This window comes from Sorex araneus, chromosome 7, assembly GCF_027595985.1.
Source record: "Sorex araneus isolate mSorAra2 chromosome 7, mSorAra2.pri, whole genome shotgun sequence".
In the NCBI taxonomy this organism is placed as follows: Eukaryota; Metazoa; Chordata; class Mammalia; order Eulipotyphla; family Soricidae; genus Sorex; species Sorex araneus.
Genome location: NC_073308.1, coordinates 17,590,989 through 17,610,936, shown reverse-complemented (window position 1 = coordinate 17,610,936; position 19,948 = coordinate 17,590,989). Strand labels below are relative to the sequence as shown.

The following is a 19,948-nucleotide window of genomic DNA, read 5'->3' as shown; positions in this document are numbered from 1 at the left end:
GACACTGACTGCCATTCTTTTTCCTCTGCAGCCACTGGTTCAGTCCTGGAGCGAGGGCAGAGCACAGCCAGGTAAGGATCCCATTGACCAAAAGGGAAGTGAGCAGCCCCTGCCAAGCAGACCCATCTCTCTTCGAGGAGAGTTTATGAGCTTTACATAATTGGGGACATACACAATGTATTTAAAGGGGTTCATAGTACCTTTGCTTCACCCCCTGACCAGCGGGGAGCAGAGCCCGGCCTTGTTGCTACCATCTCCCCATCCCCCACCTATTACCTCCACCGAGAATCTGTGGAGTTCAGTGGTTTACACCATTTCTTTATTTATTTGTAATAAATAGCATCACCCAGCAATATTTAATTTTTTGGAGTGTACAAGGGTGACGAGTTTTTTTATAAATTTATGTTCTATTTTCAGATGAAGCAGATTTTTTTCCCCATTTCTTTTCTTACTAGTTTACATGGCAGCACAGGGATGACTTGGCATAACACAAACTTGACATTAATTTCGGTTCACTTGACCTTAAGGGAATGTTTGCTTTCTTTGTCCTTGGAATGTTCTTTGTTTTCAGTCTCTGCCACCGGGCGATTTAGGGCTTGGATGTTTGAGAAGTTATGAAGTTAATGCATCTTCATAGCTGCATTCTTGCTAAATTTTTTGTTTCGTTTGTTTCTTTGTGTATAACATAGTTTTTATTTTTTTTTGGGGGGGGGGGCATTGGGGGAAGCTTGTTTGGTTTTGGGGAATAATACAACATACAGTGTCAGGGATGGAATCTGGAGTCCCGCATGCAAAGCCTGCACTCTAGCTTTAGAGCTGTTTTTCTGGCCCCAGAGTGTTCTGAAGTGAGTCAAAGCATATCTTAGGAATACCTTTAGATACAGCAGGAAAGAGAGGAGGCAGCATGAATAAGAGCTGGTTGTTGTAAATTCTGAGGCTTTTTCCTCAAACTTCATAGGGTTTGGACAGGTCGATGGAGTTTAAAGAAGTCTTAATGAATCACAGATCAGAAATTAGATGTGACTATATTTTCTTTCAAAGTGGGATCCCAGGGATTCCCTTTTAAAGTGCTGAGTCTTAAGAGCTTTGAAAAGACTCTGTAGACATTTGAGGACTGCCCACAAAGTAATTGCTGATGGACCCTCCTGCACTTGAGTGCTGAGAGTGGACCAGGGGCAGACAGGGCTGAAGCCCACTGCTGGCCCTGTCATATTGGATTAGGGATCTGAAATTTCTAACATTGTTGCAACACTCCAAAAATTCTTCACTTCCTTTCTATTACTCACAGGGACACTTTTTCTCTTCCTGGCATTGCTCCATAAGCTTTAAAATCAGGTATCTGGGGCCATGCCGTGGCTTACACACTTGGGGGTCATGCCTACATATTCCAGGCCCTGAGTTTAAGCCCTGGCACCTCATAGCCCCACAAGCACCCTCGGGGGTAACCCAAACAACTTCCGGCATTCTGGGCCAGACATAGCTGGGCCCAAGCACTGAACAATGAAGCCTGTGGAGCAGGGCCAAGTGTTGCCAAGACAGGAGATTTGTCAGGACACCTCGTCAGTCTTTCAGTCACTTTCTGTCAGTCTGAAAGGATGTACAGTCTCACTGCATACTTTTGAAGGACAGCTTCTATCCAAGATGGAATGTCACTAATAATTGATTAGTTTAAAGCAATTGTGTCACTCGGAGCTTTGGGTGCTCTGCATGAGACCAGTAAGCTCCCAGGCTTATTAGTCAGAATTAGAACTGTGGTCCATGACGCCTGTTTCCGAAGGGCTGTCTGTGGTGGGACTCACTTCACAGCCACAGCACCCATGGAAGCGGAAGGTGTTGTGAGCTCCCTTGGTGAGCTGGGGAGCAGGGTATCAGGGTCAGGGTGTGGAGACTTCAGCATGTTGCCATGGTTACTCAGCCTTTAGGTGGCCGGTACATGAGGAAACCTAGTACCGTGGGACAGCTGAGCTGCTAAGATCAGTCCTTACTTTTTGACTGCTTTTATTTCTTCTCTGTCTCTCTCTCTTTTTCTCTCCCTCCCTCTCTCTCTCTCTCTTTTTCTCTCTCCCTCTCTATCTATCTATCTCCCTCTTTTCTCTCCCTCTCTTATTTTTGGTTAAGGTTAATTTTTAATCTGCTGTATAACTTCTTAGCCCAGTCTTGCATACTTGCATATGATCATATTTCTGCATAAATAAGACAAGCGAGTTTGAGTGAACACAGAGTACAGAGGATTGACTCCAGCTTCCCCAACCCCAGCCTCACCTTTGAAATTAGTTCAGGTAGAGTGAAAGTGAAGGGAAATGAAATGGGGGAGAACTTTGGAGGAGCCATCAAGTATAGATTAGAGCCAGTGGTTTCTTTGAGAAAGAATGTTCTTACTGTGCCAAGCTTGCAGATATGGAGAAAGTAGAATTCCATCTTTCTGGTCAGTGTGGGAGGCAAAGCACCAAGGTTAATAAGCAGGGGCTCCTTTCATCTAGGCAGGACCACTCCAGAGAACCCAAATGAGAACTCAGTTCTAGATCAGTGTTCTTACATCTGCGGACTTACACCTGTCTAGCACGTCCATTCACAAATGAGCAGCCATAACCAAAGTGATAGACCAGTGGTTTCCAGCCCCCAGAATCTAAAGACTGGTGTTGGATGCCATGGTTCTAGTTCTCACTCTGTTGACCGGGTGGCAACTGCAAGAGCAGGTCAGCTCTCAGGCCAGTTTTTACTAGTTCTGTGGCCAGGCGAACAATGGCATCTCCCACAAAGATGTATGTATTCTTTGTGTTTAAGAGAAACCTGTAGATAAACACAGTGCAAGAGAAGAGTATTCCTTTGCATGTGGCTGACCCATCTCTCCTTATAAAATAACAACACTTTCTGTTTCTATGATGTTGTCATAAACCCATTTGGCATCAGCTCCTGAGAGAGGGCCGTGGTGAACGAGGATACAAGAAGAACTGTTCCGTGAAAACTGCCAGCAGGTAAGCGATCGAGAATCACTCCTAATTCTGACCATGGTGTGTAGTTTTCTCCAGACCAGCTTGGAAACAGTGAAATAGGGTGGGGCTGCTTGACTTATAAACAACCAAGCTGAACTATTTGACATATTGTTTATTAAACTCGCTTGCAAGCTGACTACTAATGTGCAGAAAGATTTTATTTGCATTTTTGAATCTGTTTCAAACAGTAAATAGATTTGTTAATGGAAAGGCAACCTCTGTTTATGGTAACTAATACATTTTAGATTGGAGTGCAGAATGATTATTTGTTTAGTAAAAGTAGAATTAATCTCCCCCCTAAACATAAATGGTACCTAGACCTTATGAGAGACCACTACGTAAACTTCTTACTATAACACATAAGTGTCTGTATAGGAAGTACACTTGTTTTTTCAAAGTGCATCTAGGTTCTTGCTTATTTTGTTACTCAGTTAATACTATCTCTTTTTTTTCCCTTTTGTATAAAAAGTCTCCTGGGGTTGATTGGTTTGAATGGTATATTTTCAAAATTTCCTTATAATTTTATTTTAAGATTTAAGTAGAAAAAAGGGGTTCTGAAAATGTTGATAAAACATCTAGAAGTTCCAGAGTATAATTTAAAATCAAATAAAAACATTTTTACTGCCAATGGGTTATTAAATTCTGCTTCGAATTTTGAAATGTCTTTTAGGAATGTGTGTTTGTGAATTCAGTTGTACTTAGCTCTTAGGAACATTTTGTTTTTTTATCAGTGTCAAGTGACTGGATGATTTCTGGATTTTCTGTATTCTACTTTCTTGTGTTATCAATGAATAGTAAGAAGGAGGCGATGAACTGCTATTGTTTGCTGTCTCGCAACATTAGTTGCACAAAGAGTGTTCTAAAATGAAAAAAGAAAAGCCTGACAAAAGGTTTCATCAGAGAGTCTAACTAATCCCCTGACATATGCACAAACACAGCCTTAGACACTGACACACTCAGTCTTTTACCCTCCACGTAGAAAGACCCTTCCTGTTCCCTGGCGTCTTCCTGTATCTGCAGATCACTGTATTCTGGTGCAGGTATAACAGCTCACGTTAGACCTATACTCTGTTTAATCTTCTAAAGATCCAGAGATGTTCAGAGGTTCAGTCCGCTCAACCTCCCCACAGTCATCTCTTATTTGGGAAGAAGACCTAACAGATAGAAAACTATTTGTCATTTTGCAGGTTTGCCAAGAATAAATGAAACTATTAATTACTACATTTTTTGAGCAGCTGTTAATAAATTGGGATTGGATAACTGTTCATTAGAGTCCTGGCTAATGACATGGACTATATTTAGTGTTGCTTTTCACAGAAATGTATCAACAAAATTAAATGCACTAACAAAAGTTAGCGATGCTTTTTTAAAAAATTGGTTAGGATGAGTGATTACCTATGCTATGTTACTAAATGTAGGATTTTAAAGCAGTCCCTCCTTTATTATCACAGAACTGTTGTTCAACACCTTATTTTAAATAAAACAAGCTATGAGCAGCATTTTATGTTTTAGTATTTATGTATTTGTATGTTCAAAATAATGGCTATATAGTACTGCTCTTAAGTACTAACTTTAATTTTTATTTTATTTTGTTTCATTTTGGGGCCAGACTCAACATTGCTTGGGAATTGCTCCTATCTCTGTGCTCATGGATCACTTCTGGTGGGCACGGGTGACCATATGGTCTGCCGGAGAACTACCTCTCTGGTCCCTATAACTACTAACTTTAAAAAGAAGATATTGAGGCTCAGTGATAGCTCATAAAGATGGAGCACATGGAGACCCCAAGTTTGACCCCTGTCACCACATGCCCAACCACCTATGTATCCGAGAATGACTGTAAACATTAATACTACAGATCATAATATAATAAGCAATGGCTGTTCATGATAGAGTTTTGGAATAAATCTAATAAACTCACCTGTCATATCAAAAGCACTTTCCATCTTAGGGGCTGGAGAGATAGTACAGTGGACAGAAGATTGTCTTGCACATGCTGACCTGTGTTCAATCCCCAGCACTGCAGATGGTCCCTTGGCACCATCAGGAGTAATCCCTGAGCACAGAGCCAGGAGTCAGCCCAGAGCACAGCTGGGGGTGGCCCCACCCCCCAGAATAGCATTTTCCATTTTAAAATATGATTTTATGTTTATAGAACAGAAACTTCTTCAACTCTTGAATTCTAAGGTATGTAAATCTAACAGAAATCATACTACAATCTTCAAACATTTCATGCATCATAAGTAATTAGGAACATTTTAATATTTTATTAAATAATTTACAAAAATGTTTGAATATTAAACATTTAACAAAGTTTAATTACCTTCCATTTATGAGACAATTCAAATATAAATTTAGAAACCACCAGGTTTGTTCCATGGAATTGGAACTATGTGTTTAAAAGAATCATTTTTTTTTCTTTAAAATTAGGATTTTTCTTTGCCCTTGCTTTTTATAAGTACTTTTTTATCACTCCACAGTAATTTGTTTGTATTCAAGATATTGTTAGGAATTTACCTTTGTTTATTTCATATACTTCTGATCAATTCCAGCTCATGCCCAATTATATTACACTAAATTAACATAATTCAACAGATGTTGATATTTAAATGTTTTCTGGCATTCAAATCTTGGACAGCTGTCTTTGAGCTTGGGGAAAAGGCAAACATTTAGAGTTAAATGCTGAACATATGCTTAAATTACTAATTAGAAAAATGGAATAAAAACCATGCATTATCCTTTCTAAGGACAATAAACCTCAGATAAGGGCTTCTATAATCTCTTTGCATCAAGTTATAGTCCAGGGGTATGTACACACTTAATGACATAGACTTAATGGATAACTTCATTTAATTTCAAACTTGGTTGCTTAAACATTAACAGACATCATCTTACAAAGATATGAAAATCCTAATGACTTGATGCTGGCAATTTTAAGAGTTGCAAAGGTGGCTTCTCTTGTGATATCAGAATAGAGAGAGGAAATTTCAACAATTTTTTATCATGGAAAACTGCATCATGTTCAGAACTGCAGAGAAAAATAGAAAGTCAATGTATCCGTCAACAGTTAACAGTGAGACAGTTAACTGTGGCCAGCCTTGTTTCATCTGCTTCCTACCTTTCCTACCCTTCCTACTTCCAGCCTGAAACCTGTCAATCGTGTATTTGAAACCCAAGTATATCATTAAGTTTGCCTGAAAAATAGCAGCCTCAGAAAACAAAAACCCACATAACTATTTGTCATATCTATGAAACAGCAATTAATTCTTTCACATATATAATTATATGGTAATGTGTATATGTACATACAGTTTTATTGTCTTTTATACATAGTATAACTTGAGATATGAGATCCTGCTTCTATCTTTGGTTAATGTATATCGCTGACATCCCCTTTGATTTATAAATTATCCCCCTGCATTGGTTGTTTTCCTAATTGATTATCATTATTATTATTATTATTTGAAGAAGTCATATTGTTTATCCTATAATTTCCCACATCTGAGAAGTGTTGCCCATTTTACAAGCCAGCAAGTTCCCCAGTCCCTCAAGAGTCTTGTAAGAACTGATTAGATTCACATTCAGTTTTGTTAGGTTTGGCAAGGTGATACTGTGTATTTCTTTATTTTCCTATGATTTATTAGCCATAATGGTCATTACTGAAATCCATTCGTTAAGGCTTACAGATTGATAATGTTCTAATTCCATCCTTTCACTTTTGTTTACTAGTTGGGTGACTATTAACTTTCCGCTCTTTAGCTGCTTGATTACCTTGATGTATAGATCTTGTAACAAAAGCAACATAAATACTTGAATACTTGGTACTTTCCCTCTAGTCTTTTTTTAAAAAATCAATTTCTTACATTTTTCCAAAGGTGATAAGAGATGTGTTCTGTTTCTTTCAGTAACCTAAACACATTTGATGTGTTTCCTAATTATTACCCATTCATTGTTGGTTTGGATAAATATTAAAACAGACCATCTTTGGCCAGTGGGAGATTATATCTTTTGACTCCAGAGACTGGAATCTGTCACTAAGCTACCCATCTTGGCTTTCTTCCTTTTTTTCCCACCTATGGTTACATTTTGAAAACTGTCTTGGCAGGAACCAGTGTTCCTATAGGTACTCGTTCATTCACTGAAATAGTTTTAAGGTACATCTGGGTCTTAGGAATGTCATTAAGTTTGTTTCTTGGCCTTTTCAAAGAAATGAGTTTAATTTTTTTTTTTTTTTTTTGCTTTTTGGGTCACACCCAGCAATTCACAGGGGTCACTTTTGGCTCATGCACTCAGGAATCACCCCTGGCGGTGCTCAGGGGACCATATGGGATGCTGGGATTTGAATCTGGGTCAGCCGCGTGCAAGGCAAACGCCCTACCCGCTGTGCTATCACTCCAGCCCCAGAGTTTAATTTTTTTTAAAGAAAAACTTATCAATTTATACTGATAATTCCACTGTATCACTGTATCATTGTCATCCTGTTGCTCATCGATTTGCTCGAGTGGGCACCAGTAATGTCTCCATTGTGAGACTTGTTACTGTTTTTGGCATATTGAATACGCCACAGGGAGCTTGCCAAGCTCTGCCTTGCAGGTGAGATACTCTTGATCTCCGAGAGGGGCAGAGGAATCGAACCCAGATCGGCCACATACAAGGCAAATGCCCTACCTGCTGTGCTATCACTCCAGCACAAAATTCCAGTTCAGACAAAATTCCAGTTCAGACAAAATTTCATTTTTTTAAATTTGGATTTTCTAATTTTAATTGTTTTGTAATGTTAAAAATAATACCTCTTCAAGACAGTGATAATGATTTATTTTACTTATCGTACCATCCACATACACCAGTCTCCTGATAGCCTCACCATGCACTCCATAACCACCAATAAAATAATCCCTAAAATTGGTTAAAAGTTTTTCCTTTTTTTGTTGTTGTACTTGGTGATATTTCACTAGGAATATGCAGTCAGATTCTTGCATTTTAGAGTTACTTGAAATAGTTTCTAAGTATACTTGTATATTTGTGCATACTCAGGTATAATTAAATTCATCTGTTCACTCCCATTGAAAATTCAGCAATGCTTGTTTTAAGTGTGGCTTAACTTCTATGATCATATAAAATAGTTCCACAATCAAATTCTGCACTAGAAATGAATTTCAAAGAAGTATATGCTCTATTCAGTTCCTCCAGACATTACCTGCCCTCACCTCCATAGCTTTTATTTTGTCGTTGGTCGATAATTGAAGGTACTCTACCCTCTTATTTTTGTCAAGTATGAATAACTTTCTCCCTTTCTTCCTCTTCCTGCTATTTTGCCCATTCCACTGGTGTTCATGAGTACTCCTGGCTTTGTGCTCCAGGATAACGCTTGGCAGTGCTCAGAGGATCAATATGCAGTGTCAGGGATGAAACCCAGTTCAGCCACATGCAAGACAAGTGCCTAACCCCAAGTACTACCTCTCTGGCCCTATTTCCCATGTTCTTTTCTCATTCTGGTTTGACTTTCACTTTCTTTCTAATAATGAATGACTTTGATAGAAGAATAACCTGTCTGTAATAGTTCTGGTCCTCTTTTCTTCACTGTTTAGGAGTGCTTCCCTAATTTGAGCTGTTAGTAAATTAACTGCTTACCTCCTTTCACCCGTCCATTCCTTTTGAAAGCCTTTTATTTGAAGTAAACAATCACCCTACAGGGACTGGGCCATCTGAAAATACAATCCGTTGTTCCTCAGTACCCTCCTCTCTTTCCGCTTAGGGAAGCATTCTCTGCATCCACTGTCGGAAGTACCTAACCAGTGGTCTCCTCCTCTTCTGTTCTAACTTTAGTTTCAGTTCCTGATTATTTCATTTTAATTCTACAAATGTATTCTAATGACTTCCTCACTCCCTCAGATCAGTTCCTACGTCACTTCTCTGTCTTTTGTGTGAAGTTCAGCTGACCCTCCCCCTCCCTTAGGGCTGCTGGAACCCTGCGTCCCTGCAGGCTATGAATGCCTCTGACAGTCCATTGAAAGTTAACTGGAAAGACCTATCAGCAGCTCCTCTTTTCCATTCTTCACTGTCTTAGCCTGGTTTCTCTACTGTCCAGTATTAGTCTCAGTGTCTGATGCAGTGCTGTTCTCCTTTAAGGAGACATAATTGTTTTTGCCTCCTGAATGGTGTATATATGCTTCCTTTAAATAAAATCCAATAGTCGGCACTAGACTGTATTCTGATATTGATGAATTTTCCCCCTGGAAGGAAGTAGGCCCTTTTAATATGTACTTTTTATTATTTTGAAAATGAATTTCAAGAACTTTTTTTGGATGTTTTGGGTCACAGTGCTGCTCAGGGCTTGTTCTGGCTCCATGCTCCATGCCCACTCCTGGTGGTCAGAGACCATACATGATCTTGTATCAGTCTGGCCCCGATTTTCAAGATTTTATCTAAAATGATTTTCATATTTATTTTATAGCCTTGTTTTTATTTTTAAATTCTTTTTATCATAAATTTATCAGCTCTTTTTTATGTACCTTCTGAGAATTTTCACTTGTTTTGTAATTTTTTTAGCACTTTTACCCTTTCCACTTTGTTTTATGTGCATGTATGTGTGTGTGTGTGTGTGTGTGTGTGTATGTTTCATATGGAATGAACACAGAGCTTTAAACATGCAAAGCATACACTCTGCCACTGACTGATATGCCTGTCCTGAAATTAGGTCACTGTACTTCTCCACCATATTTATTATTTATTTTTCCGTTTCCATTTTATTTTGTGGATGAATCACTTTTTCTCCTTTCATTTCTAATTGTTTTTCTGAAGTTGATCATCTCTCCTTGCCAATTTTTTTGTTGTCCAGGAGTTTTGGTTATACTAACATTTACATAGTTGTTTTTAAAGTTATATAGAAAAGTTATTCTATAGATTTCATGTTTCTGACACCATATTTCCAAAACATTTCATTGTAGCCTTTTTTGTTTTTGACTTTTCAAACTGCAGTATTTCTATATTATGGGCTTCTTTCTTTTTACTAGTGGGTGCTCCCAAGCAGTGCTCAGGAGGCCGTGGGTGATTCTTGGCCAGTTAGACTGATATTTAAATGCAAGGGCTGAAGGAGCCCTGTGATGCAGAGTTACCTGAATCACTGCATTGGTGTCCAGGGCCCTTCATGGCCATACCTGGTGATGTCTCGGGGACCATTTACAATTGGTAGCTCAATTACTACCAAGTAATTGAACCCAGGTTGGGTGCACACCAGGCATGTTCCCCAGTCATTGTTACTATCTTCCTGGCCCTCTACTTGCATAGATATAAGGGGGAATGGAAGTGATCAGAGGGTTGCCAACATATCACAATACCTAACTTAACAACATACAACAAAACTAAACAACATATGACAGAAAAAGGTCCTCAAATAACATCATTACTATTCAGCATCAGCTAGGATTTTCCCCCTTCTTCTTAGCATTATCAAAAATGAGACAGAAGGGACCGGCATCACTTGATGACATCATTATTGTGGGAACTCAGCTCGACGACCTGTGGCTTGGTCTGAACAGGTACTTGGAGTCAGTAGAGAGAAGAGGCTTACGTGTTAGCATGTGGAATACACTTCGCCCTTCTCATCTAATGACAAATCTATTTCCCCTTCTGTACTGTAACCACAAAACACTGCCTACAGTTTGTTTGCATCTCTGGCCTTAAAACTGAGAGCAGGGCAGCAGGTGTCTCCATCCTGTTACATGTCTTTTACCATTTCCCTTGGTCTCCAATAAATTAGAGTCTCCATCAGCTGTGTGCCTGCAGGGAGCCACAGGGCTTGGAACCCTTGAGTCAGCTCTAGGATTGGATCTTGTTCTCGCCTCTGTTTCACAAATGGGAAAGGAGGGCCCTCCAAAGATGTAACTTGTTTATCCAGATTACCTCCTGGTAAGTGGAGGTACAGGAATTATCCAGTGTTCATTTCTCTTGGACTCCAGGGTCCACATTCTTAACCATGGAATTCAGGAGCTCTCAGGAGAGTGTAGGAAAGAGGACCAAATAAGGAAAAGAATTTAAAATAGACTGCCTGGCATTGAAGTAAAGAAATACCCCATCACTGGGGGGAAACAGGGTCTCAGATATGCCAGGTATACCCTCCTCTAAAGCCGCTCCCCTCCATTTCTGTAGGTAATATCATAGCTAAGATTCAGTGACTGTTAACAGTATATTTTAACTCACCTAATTTCCCAATTTACCCTTTGATTTCTTCTTATGCCCATTTTACATGTAAGGAAAGAGGAATTAAATTACTTTCTCAGTTGCCATAAGTTTAACATGCGTTTTATCCAGCAGTATTGTTTTGTTTTCTTTTCTCAACTATCACTTCTAATGTACAGAAAAGTTAACTGGACCATTTAAAATGTAGGATCTTGTTTTTAAGTAAAACTTCTGATGCTTCTAATCCTCTTAAACATGGTTTAGATTACTTAAATGCTGTATACATTATTTAACAAATAGAGTCACAATTTGAAATGACAACTAATAGGACTGCTTATGATCATTTGTCATTAATTTTCAGAAATTTAAAGCTGTTAGAACCCACACATTTTATTAATATTACATGAATGATTAGAAGAAAGGTTGATGTGTATTTTGATTTGATTTCTGTAGAGGATGTCTCCTTGGGTAATTAAAAGCATTTGACCTAAATACAGAGTGGAAGATCTGAAGAAACAAAATTTTAACGGATATTCCAATGATTTTATGATAAATTTAATCATTAATATAAGCTAATGTGCCCCAATAGGGCATGTATTATAGTTGAAGTAAATTAGGAGAATCCTGAGTTCTCTTCTTTTCAATTATTGAACAGGAATATTGATGTAAGCCTGGCACCTCCTGATACCTTGTCTAGCGATTACAGGATATTCCACTGTCTAGTGGACATTTGCTAACAAGTCTGAAAAGGTTTTATGGACTTAATATTTATTCATTTTCCCAAAACTCTCGTGGGAGAGGAGGAGCTCATACATTCTTTTCGTAGAGTTCCAGTTAGTGAGATTAAAATCATGCACAAGGAGTGGCAGGTTCGAATGAAGGTGCTTATATACAACTTTCAAAATGGGTTTCTGCCAGTGAGTTTGGATTCTGCAGATGCTTCTGTCCCAGAGTCCAAGACAGGGATTAGCTCCTGTGCTTCCCTATTTCCATCAAGTAAGCATTTATATATTCTATAAATCAAAATCTCCACAAAAGTATTATCAGAAAAAAAAAAACAAAATTACTCAATGGAGGGGAGGACATTGGTGGCAGAAAGTGGACACTGGTGAAGAAGTCAGTGTTGTGATGTTACATACCTAAAACCCAATCATAGATGACTTTGTATTCATGGTAACTAGATAAAAGTGTTATTTTTAAAAAATTATCTAAAAAACACTGGTAATACCTTAAGTCACTCAAATGTCTCTTTAATACATGCTTGATAATAGCCAGGACTGTAGCAACTGAAACAAAAACAACAGAGTCTAGTTTTGTCTCACTGTCTTCAAGGAATTACATAGCCTAGCTACCATATCCATGTACTTATAAAGCTGTAATTTAAGGATAAAATGGGCAGGAAAAAGTGGTCTGGCTCTCACCCATCAGTGGAGAGGTACCAACAGGTAGGTCCTTCCCAGGACCCCAGAGGAGAGCCCTGGTCAACAAGGAATGGGGGACTCAACTGGCAAGCAGTGAAGAGCTGTCCCAGGAGAATGGCCAGGTGCAGGGAGGGGGACCAGGGGTCTGGACATATGGGGTCCAGCAGCATTAACAAGAACCTCAGTCACCAGTTTTCATGTCAGCACTGGGCTAAAACATCTGGGTATGAGGTCTAGGCAATGGTCTAATTCTAGAACTAAGATACCGGGAGGTCTACAGTGACCCAGCCTCAGTCAGCTCAGCCAGCGCCCTGTGTCTGGGACAGAGATGCCGCACTAAAGTTCATCTTAAACTCAACCTTGCTAAGGCCTGGACTGTCCCGGACAGGCCTCAGACTACTGAAGCCAAATGTGCAGAGGAGCAAATCTGTCACTTGAGGTGCCAGAACCAAGAACCCATCATCGTGATCCACAATACCCAGTGCAGGGGGCTCTGTATTTACACCCAGGAAGAAGCTTTCATGCGACCTTTCCTATGCACCCATCCCCCGTTCCCCACTGCTAAGAGTCATTGCCATCTGGCAGTATTGAAACTCTCTGTGCATATGGATTCTCTAAAAGAGAAAACCTTGACTTACCTTTCTAGATTCCTTAGTTGTGAGTCCCAGTGAATACAAAGATGAGTGAGGAGCAAGGGTAGGGGGTGATTTAATTGAGTGCATAGGAACATCATAAAGAGGTTTGAGAAAATGATCAAAGTATGTGGCTTATTCACCTTTCTAAGCAAAGAATTGACAGCCAAAGAATTTTTCAATTCATACCCGAACTGGGATAGAAATTACGTCTAGTTTTCCTGGGGTCAAACAGTTTGCAAACCTGCTAAATGGCCTCCCTTCCCCCTAGTCCTGGCGCCCTGCAGGGGAATCCACCCAGAAGCCAATCAAGCTGGTGCCTTCAGCTTGTCCTGCCTTGTAGTTCAGAGAATGAGACAGACACAGTGGCTTGTCTAGGTACAGGCTCACCTCAACAGCCCTAAACCAAGGGCTTCTCAGCCTTTAATTAGTCCAGCAGCCTTTGCCCTGTCACATACTCCATATTTCATGAGTCCATAAGAACTAAAGGGTAAAGTGTCAGCACGTCTCTGGGCTCTGGAGACAAGGTGGAAAGCAGTAACACTGGGGACCTGGGAGTGTTTTCTCTCCTGGGCAAGAGACGCTGCCAGGCTGGCTGGTGCAGCCTCCTGGCTTGTTCGAGCCTGAACTCCCGAGCAGGACGTTTCCCTCTGGAACTGGACCCTCCTTCCCGGGGTGTTCCCTGCTCATCTGTAGCTCTCGGGACCTTGCCCAAACCGTGCGTGACCCAGGACACGACCCAGTTATCAGGGCCTACACTTGCAGGGGATTTCCCACAGCACCCTTCACTGGTGAGATTTATTTTCTGCTTTGAGGATTCCAGGAGGTTGAGAGTCAAACAGCTTCAGTTCAGAATAAGAAAGGGGTCACCTGGGTACCTTTGGGAGAGGCCTGTCCTGAGTATGGGCGGTCCCCAGGGAATGAGCTACATTCTGCTGTGTCCCCTCTTCAGGCATCTGCTGAGGCTCCCTGAGACGGGGATTGAGGTGAGCAGAGGGTCTTCTAGACTCAGAAAAGGAGGTTCACGCTTAGGCTGAATGTTGCCAGTCCCCCTCCTTCCCTCTGCCCCCTGGCCTGCTCCTCCTGTGAGCCCACAGGCCTGTTCCATCTCTCTGCAGTTGATGCCCTTGTCCAAGCTTCTCTTCTAAGTGACACTGAGCTTTCTTGCCAAATGCCGCAGCCAGCATTGCACCTGTCAGTGTCTCCCCAGCAGCCTGTTCCTGGCTGTGGGGCGCTTGTCTCATCCAGGAGGGGGCACTCACTGAGCTCTGTCTGTGAGCAGTGCAGTGAAGGGACAGGCCCGTCATCTTCAAGCATCACTCTGCTTTAACACCACCCGTGGCTTCCGTCTCGTCAGTTTGAATCAGAGACCTGATTCTCAGGCATGGTGCTTCTTGCTCGGATTTTTGGCTTCAGTCTTTCAGTGTTGAGGTTTTGTTTGTTTATTTTGTTTTGTTTTTATTTTTTTTTTGGGGGGGGGTGTTATAGAGGTAGTTTTTTTTCTTTGTTTTCCCTTTTTGATTTTTAACATTTTTCTCCAGATAAAATACTCAGTTTGTCTGGTTTCCCAGTAACTGCCCATTGCAAAAGATGACGGGTCAAACCAAGTCCATGTGATTTTGGTTTCAAAAGGGGAGTGGGGGGGGGCTGGAGCAATAGCACAGCGGGTAGGGCGCTTGCCTTGCACGCGGCCGACCCAGGCTGACCCAGGTTCGAATCCCAGCATCCCATATGGTCCCCTGAGCACCGCCAGGGGTAATTCCTGAGTGTAGAACCAGGAGTAACCCCTGTGCATTGCTGGGTGTGACCCAAAAAGCAAAAAAAAAAAAAAAAAAGGGGGGGAGTGGGGGAAGGGAGGGAGGGAGAGAGAGAGAGAGAAAGAAAGGAAGAGAAAGAAAGGAAGAGAAAGAAAAAGAACGCTCTTTTCAAAGCAGCTTTTCTAGTATTTACTTAAGACAGCTGCAAAATCTGCCCATAAGCAACCACATGCCAAACTGGTCAAAGGACCACACTTTTTAATCCATAATCTTAACAGCTGGATTCCGTGGTCCTTTCCTCTTAGAGCTGTGCTTTTCACCCTGTAACGATATCACGGGTCTCCATCGATTAGGGCTCATTGATCTTTGCTCTTCTAAACAAATACGCGGGTACTGAGATGGTTGATTGCTAATTTTCTTATAGGACCTCCCAAAGAAGACTTAACATTAGTTCTTAGATAACTTTGGGTCTGTTCATAGGACCATGAATTGTCATTATCACCAGAGCACCAAAAAAATTACTTTGCAAAGACAAATGATTCATTCGGACAAAAGCCCTAAAGCTGCTTTTGCAACATCCGTTGATTTTCAATTTAAAAATAACTGCGATATTTTACATTAAGAATGACAACCAAATGACATACGGAGCCTTCCTTGGTGTTGTTAGCAAAGTCTCCATTGCACCCATCTGAAGGAAAAGGGGGGTGGGGAGGTGCTTTTCCTTCTTAATCCCTATCTCTCTGCATGCTGGAGCAGCAAGCCAGCCTGTTCCTGATGGAGTTACTGAAATACAAGCTGGGCTGATGTTGAGACTCAACACACTGACTTTATTATCTCTAACTGTTCTCCTTGAACTGCTTTCCCTTCTGTTTCTATGGCAAGGGCTGGGAGAGGAATCAAAGTGTTAGATTCCATTTGTTCTGTAAATAAAGATACCCAGAAGGAAATACTTGGCTCAGCGGAGAGAGAAAAAAGCTTTACAAGTGTGAGTTGCTCCCTGAGTCTGGGTGATTTGTTCTGCTGTTGTTCCCACCATCTTTGCACGCAAGCCTTTCTAGCACATTTTAAACAATATCTGAAAAATCAAGTTTTAAAGGTAGTGCCAGTTGGGGAGAGCAGCACACAACAAGTGCAAGAACGTATAAGTAGAAACCTACAAGCTAATGGGCACTCAGAGCAGTTACTACTAATCTGAATCTCAAGTATTCCTTTTAGTTATTTTTCAAATGCGTTTCTTAAAGAGAACTCCCCTGTCATGATCTTTTTAGCATCATGTGTGCTTTCAGTATTTCTCTATGGATAAAGGCAGGTAGTTTTTGGATTTGTGTTTTAACAATCCAGAAGAATGACTTTTTGACAGCTTTCCAAACCCTGCCCCACCATTTCCCTCTGATACTATTTTTAAAGAAGTGCATTTTCTGTGAAACTATTATAATTTTAAAATTCGATGTAGTTTTAATATGATGACACTGTTAAATATAACAGTGATGGGTCTCATTCCCCTGACCCTGAAGAGCCTCTAATGTGGCACCGTTGGGGAGGAGGAGTAAAGAGATGCTGTTAAAATCTCAGGGCGAGGATAAATGGAGACATTGCTGGGCCCACTCGAGCAAATCATTGATCAACGGGATGACAGTACATACATACCTCTCGGAGAGCCGGTAAGCTACCGAGAGTATCCCCCCTGCATGGCAGAGTCTGGCAAGCTACCTGTGGCGTATTTGATATACCCAAAACAGTAACGATAGGTCTCATTCCCCTGACCCTGAAAGAGCCTCCAATCATTGGGAAAGAGGAGTAAGGAGAGGCTGCTAATATCTCAGGGCTGAGAGGAATAGAGACGTTACTGATGCCTGCTCAAGTAAATCAATGAACAACAGGATGACAGTGATATGTGATGTAGTTTTAAAAAGTAAATAACCCCTCAAAAAGTAAATGTATTCATTAGCGATATTATCAACATGATAAGCTAAGACCACCCCTCAAAAGAAAAAATAAGTTTATATAAAGTTAGTTAAGAGATGGAATTGATTTACTAACATCTCAGTAATTCTAAGTGTGTATTCTGTGACACATACTTACCAAAAACAGCACACACCTATTCCAAAGGAAAGATAAGACTAGGAAAAAGGGACCTGTTTTCTTATAACCTATATTGACAGATTTCCTTGGTATCTGTGTTAACAGCTAAATTAGCTGGATTATTAATTGTACTTTGCATTGTGACTTACAGATAGATGCTACAGTTAGAGAAATTCAACTTCCAAACTAATTTTTATTATATTTAAATAAGTTCTTGTGTGTCTTTGTGCAAACATACATATACCATATTACACCAGACCCTAAATGACAACACCACTGTAAACACATTACCTTAACATTGATATTTTTATTTTTTTTTGTTTTTTTTTTGTTTTTTATAATTTATTTATTTTTAATTAGAGAATCACCGTGAGGGTACAGTTGCAGATTTATACACTTTTGTGCTTATACTTCCCTCATACAAAGTTCGGGAACCCATCCCTTCACCAGTGCCCATTCTCCACCACCCGTAAACCCGAACATTGATATTTTTAATTAAAAAATAAATAATGATGTGTATTGAGGCTGGCACTACAAGAAGCTGAGTGTTCTGTATACCAATTTAAATGTTTCTTTCCTACGTAAGCATAGTTGTAGCTTTGTGGATAATATTATCTGTGAAGTACTGATTCTCAACCTTGAAACTAGGTTTAAAAGAAGCATTAATTGGAAATACATTTTTGGGAAATGTTCCTAAAAAATTATTTTTATGTTGATGGGTGGGGTGTTGTAATTATGTGTTGTGCATGAGAAACCATTATTAACAATATTGTAAACCACAAGATCTCAATGAAAACTTATTATATAATGAAATTATTTAAATATCCTCAAACACGAAAAGATTATGAATATTCACCTTGGTTTTTACCTGAATTAATTTTTTTCCCTTTAAGGTATTTCTAACAACCTCATTGTTTTCAAATTGGATCTCATAAAATTTCTGGATTCCACTAGTCGTCTTTCTCTTTCTCTCAATTGCTGAAAAAAGAACATGTGCTATCATAAACACGCTTCATTTATTTCTGCTTCCTGATCCCCAGACACCATCCCAACCCTGTGTCAGGGATTATGATCCAGGAAATGAATAGCGTCCCTTTATAGCTTGAAAAGTTTGAAGACTTCCATGTCCTTTCCAGCATTAACCCAAGTGTTCCTAATGTCCAGTTGGGCTTTTTCTAATTTTTTAAAAATTTTTTAACTTAGGAGCGCATGATTCCACAGAATAATGCAATCGTAGCCAGTTACAGGAAGAGTAGAAGGTTCTGTTTCTCATTTTTCACACATTTTGTCTTTGTGCATATCCAACATTATGTTAGCCAATTTAGGGGCAATATACCAAGCATTCAAATTATGTTTTCACACCTAGCTAATAAATAAGGAACTAAAGATTCCTAACTATAAATTATAAAATAAAGTATATTTTTATAATGTAAATTATAAAAATTAATTTTTTATTTAAAATTCTATTTACTTATTTTTTATGCTTTTAAGAGAATTCACTGCTGCATAATATCCTGAAAGAAATTGATCACACTTTTCCTGTAATAAATGTTGTTCTGACAGTAAGGCATTAGTAACCAATTGATAACCTAGCAACAATATTGTGATCTCTTTAGATAATTAATCTTAGCTATTTTCCTGTCAGAAGCAACAGAGCTTGATTTTATGTTGAGCCAGAAAGATTGCCAGTTTTGAAAATTAAAAAGCATTCCTTTTATATTATTCATTCCAGTAACAATTTATGATGGCGCATTTAGCGCTGAACGCTTGTCACCAGACGTAATTATGTTTCGATATAAACAAGATTGGTGGTTTGACTCCACTGCTCCATCTTGGTCGAGAATGTTTTGATTTAGGCTCAGATTATACAAGCTGTGTATTTGTGTGTCATTTTTTTTGTTGTTGATAATAGTTTTTTTCCCCCCCTTGATAATTACTTGTAGGCAAACAAGCCTGCATTTAGGATCCTTATGCACTGGAGATATCAAACGGAGAAGGAAAGCTGCACCCCTGCCTGGACCCTCGACAGCAGGTAAAGCATGGGAGGGTTGGGGCCAGCCTGGGAATCCCCACAGTCCTCAGCAAACAAGTACCAATCATTCCCATCACTATTGCCCAATGGAGAGACTTGGTTACCAGGAACTCTTGTCTATGTTTGGCATCATGGGTGTATTATGTGGTATCTCTGAGTTGACTTTTCAGGTAACCAAAACTATAAAATGTTCGCCCCACACCAGATTGTGTGTCTTGTGGTATCAAAGGATGCAAAAATGCCCACTGATAGAAATACACAGACATGTTGGGAATGCAACACATGCAGAGAGGAAAAGGCTAATCATCCTAGGACAGAATAATAGCAAGAAATAAATTGGGACATGCAGGAACAGCCTCCACACCCTAGTGCAGAGGCTGGAACAGAGACCTAGAGCGGACTGGCAGAATCTGGTGCCCAGTACAGCACAGAGGTGTTTGGGCGCCTCTCCTCAGACAGTCTACACTTGGAATGAAGCCCTATCTCCTCCTCCCCTGCCCCTTCAGCCACCCTGTCTTTCAAAAGCCACCTTGGGACAGGAAGTCCTCCTGGTCAGGGTGTGACCCTCAGCTGGGCTGGGAAGGGTCTGCATTGGGTCACGGGCACTGAAGGATTTTATATTCAAGCAAGAATGGGAAGGCAGGGAAATCAGGGGAACTCCGCTATCTGCAGCAGCAGGCCTGTGGGTGGGGCTGCATAGGAGCAGCGGGACTGAGAGAACGTTTCCAGGGAAGGCATTTATTTGATTGCATCCCAAGAATTACAGCCTTACCCTGTCACCCAAGGTCCTTAACCATGCCACTGTGGACACTGAGCTTCAGTTAGAGAACTATTTCCAGGTAAGATTCTTTTT

General features: G+C 40.3%; 1 protein-coding gene across 1 annotated transcript in view; it reads left to right on the top strand.

Moving 5' to 3' along the window:
* The window catches only part of GPATCH2 (G-patch domain containing 2), a 150,837-nt gene that overhangs the window by 111,483 nt on the left and 19,406 nt on the right, over positions 1-19,948 (top strand). Inside the window, exons 7-9 of the mRNA XM_055144584.1 lie at positions 32-71; positions 2,911-2,975; positions 19,007-19,095. Of these exons, the coding sequence (XP_055000559.1) occupies positions 32-71; positions 2,911-2,975; positions 19,007-19,095 (194 nt within the window). The remainder of the gene's footprint in view (positions 1-31; positions 72-2,910; positions 2,976-19,006; positions 19,096-19,948) is intronic.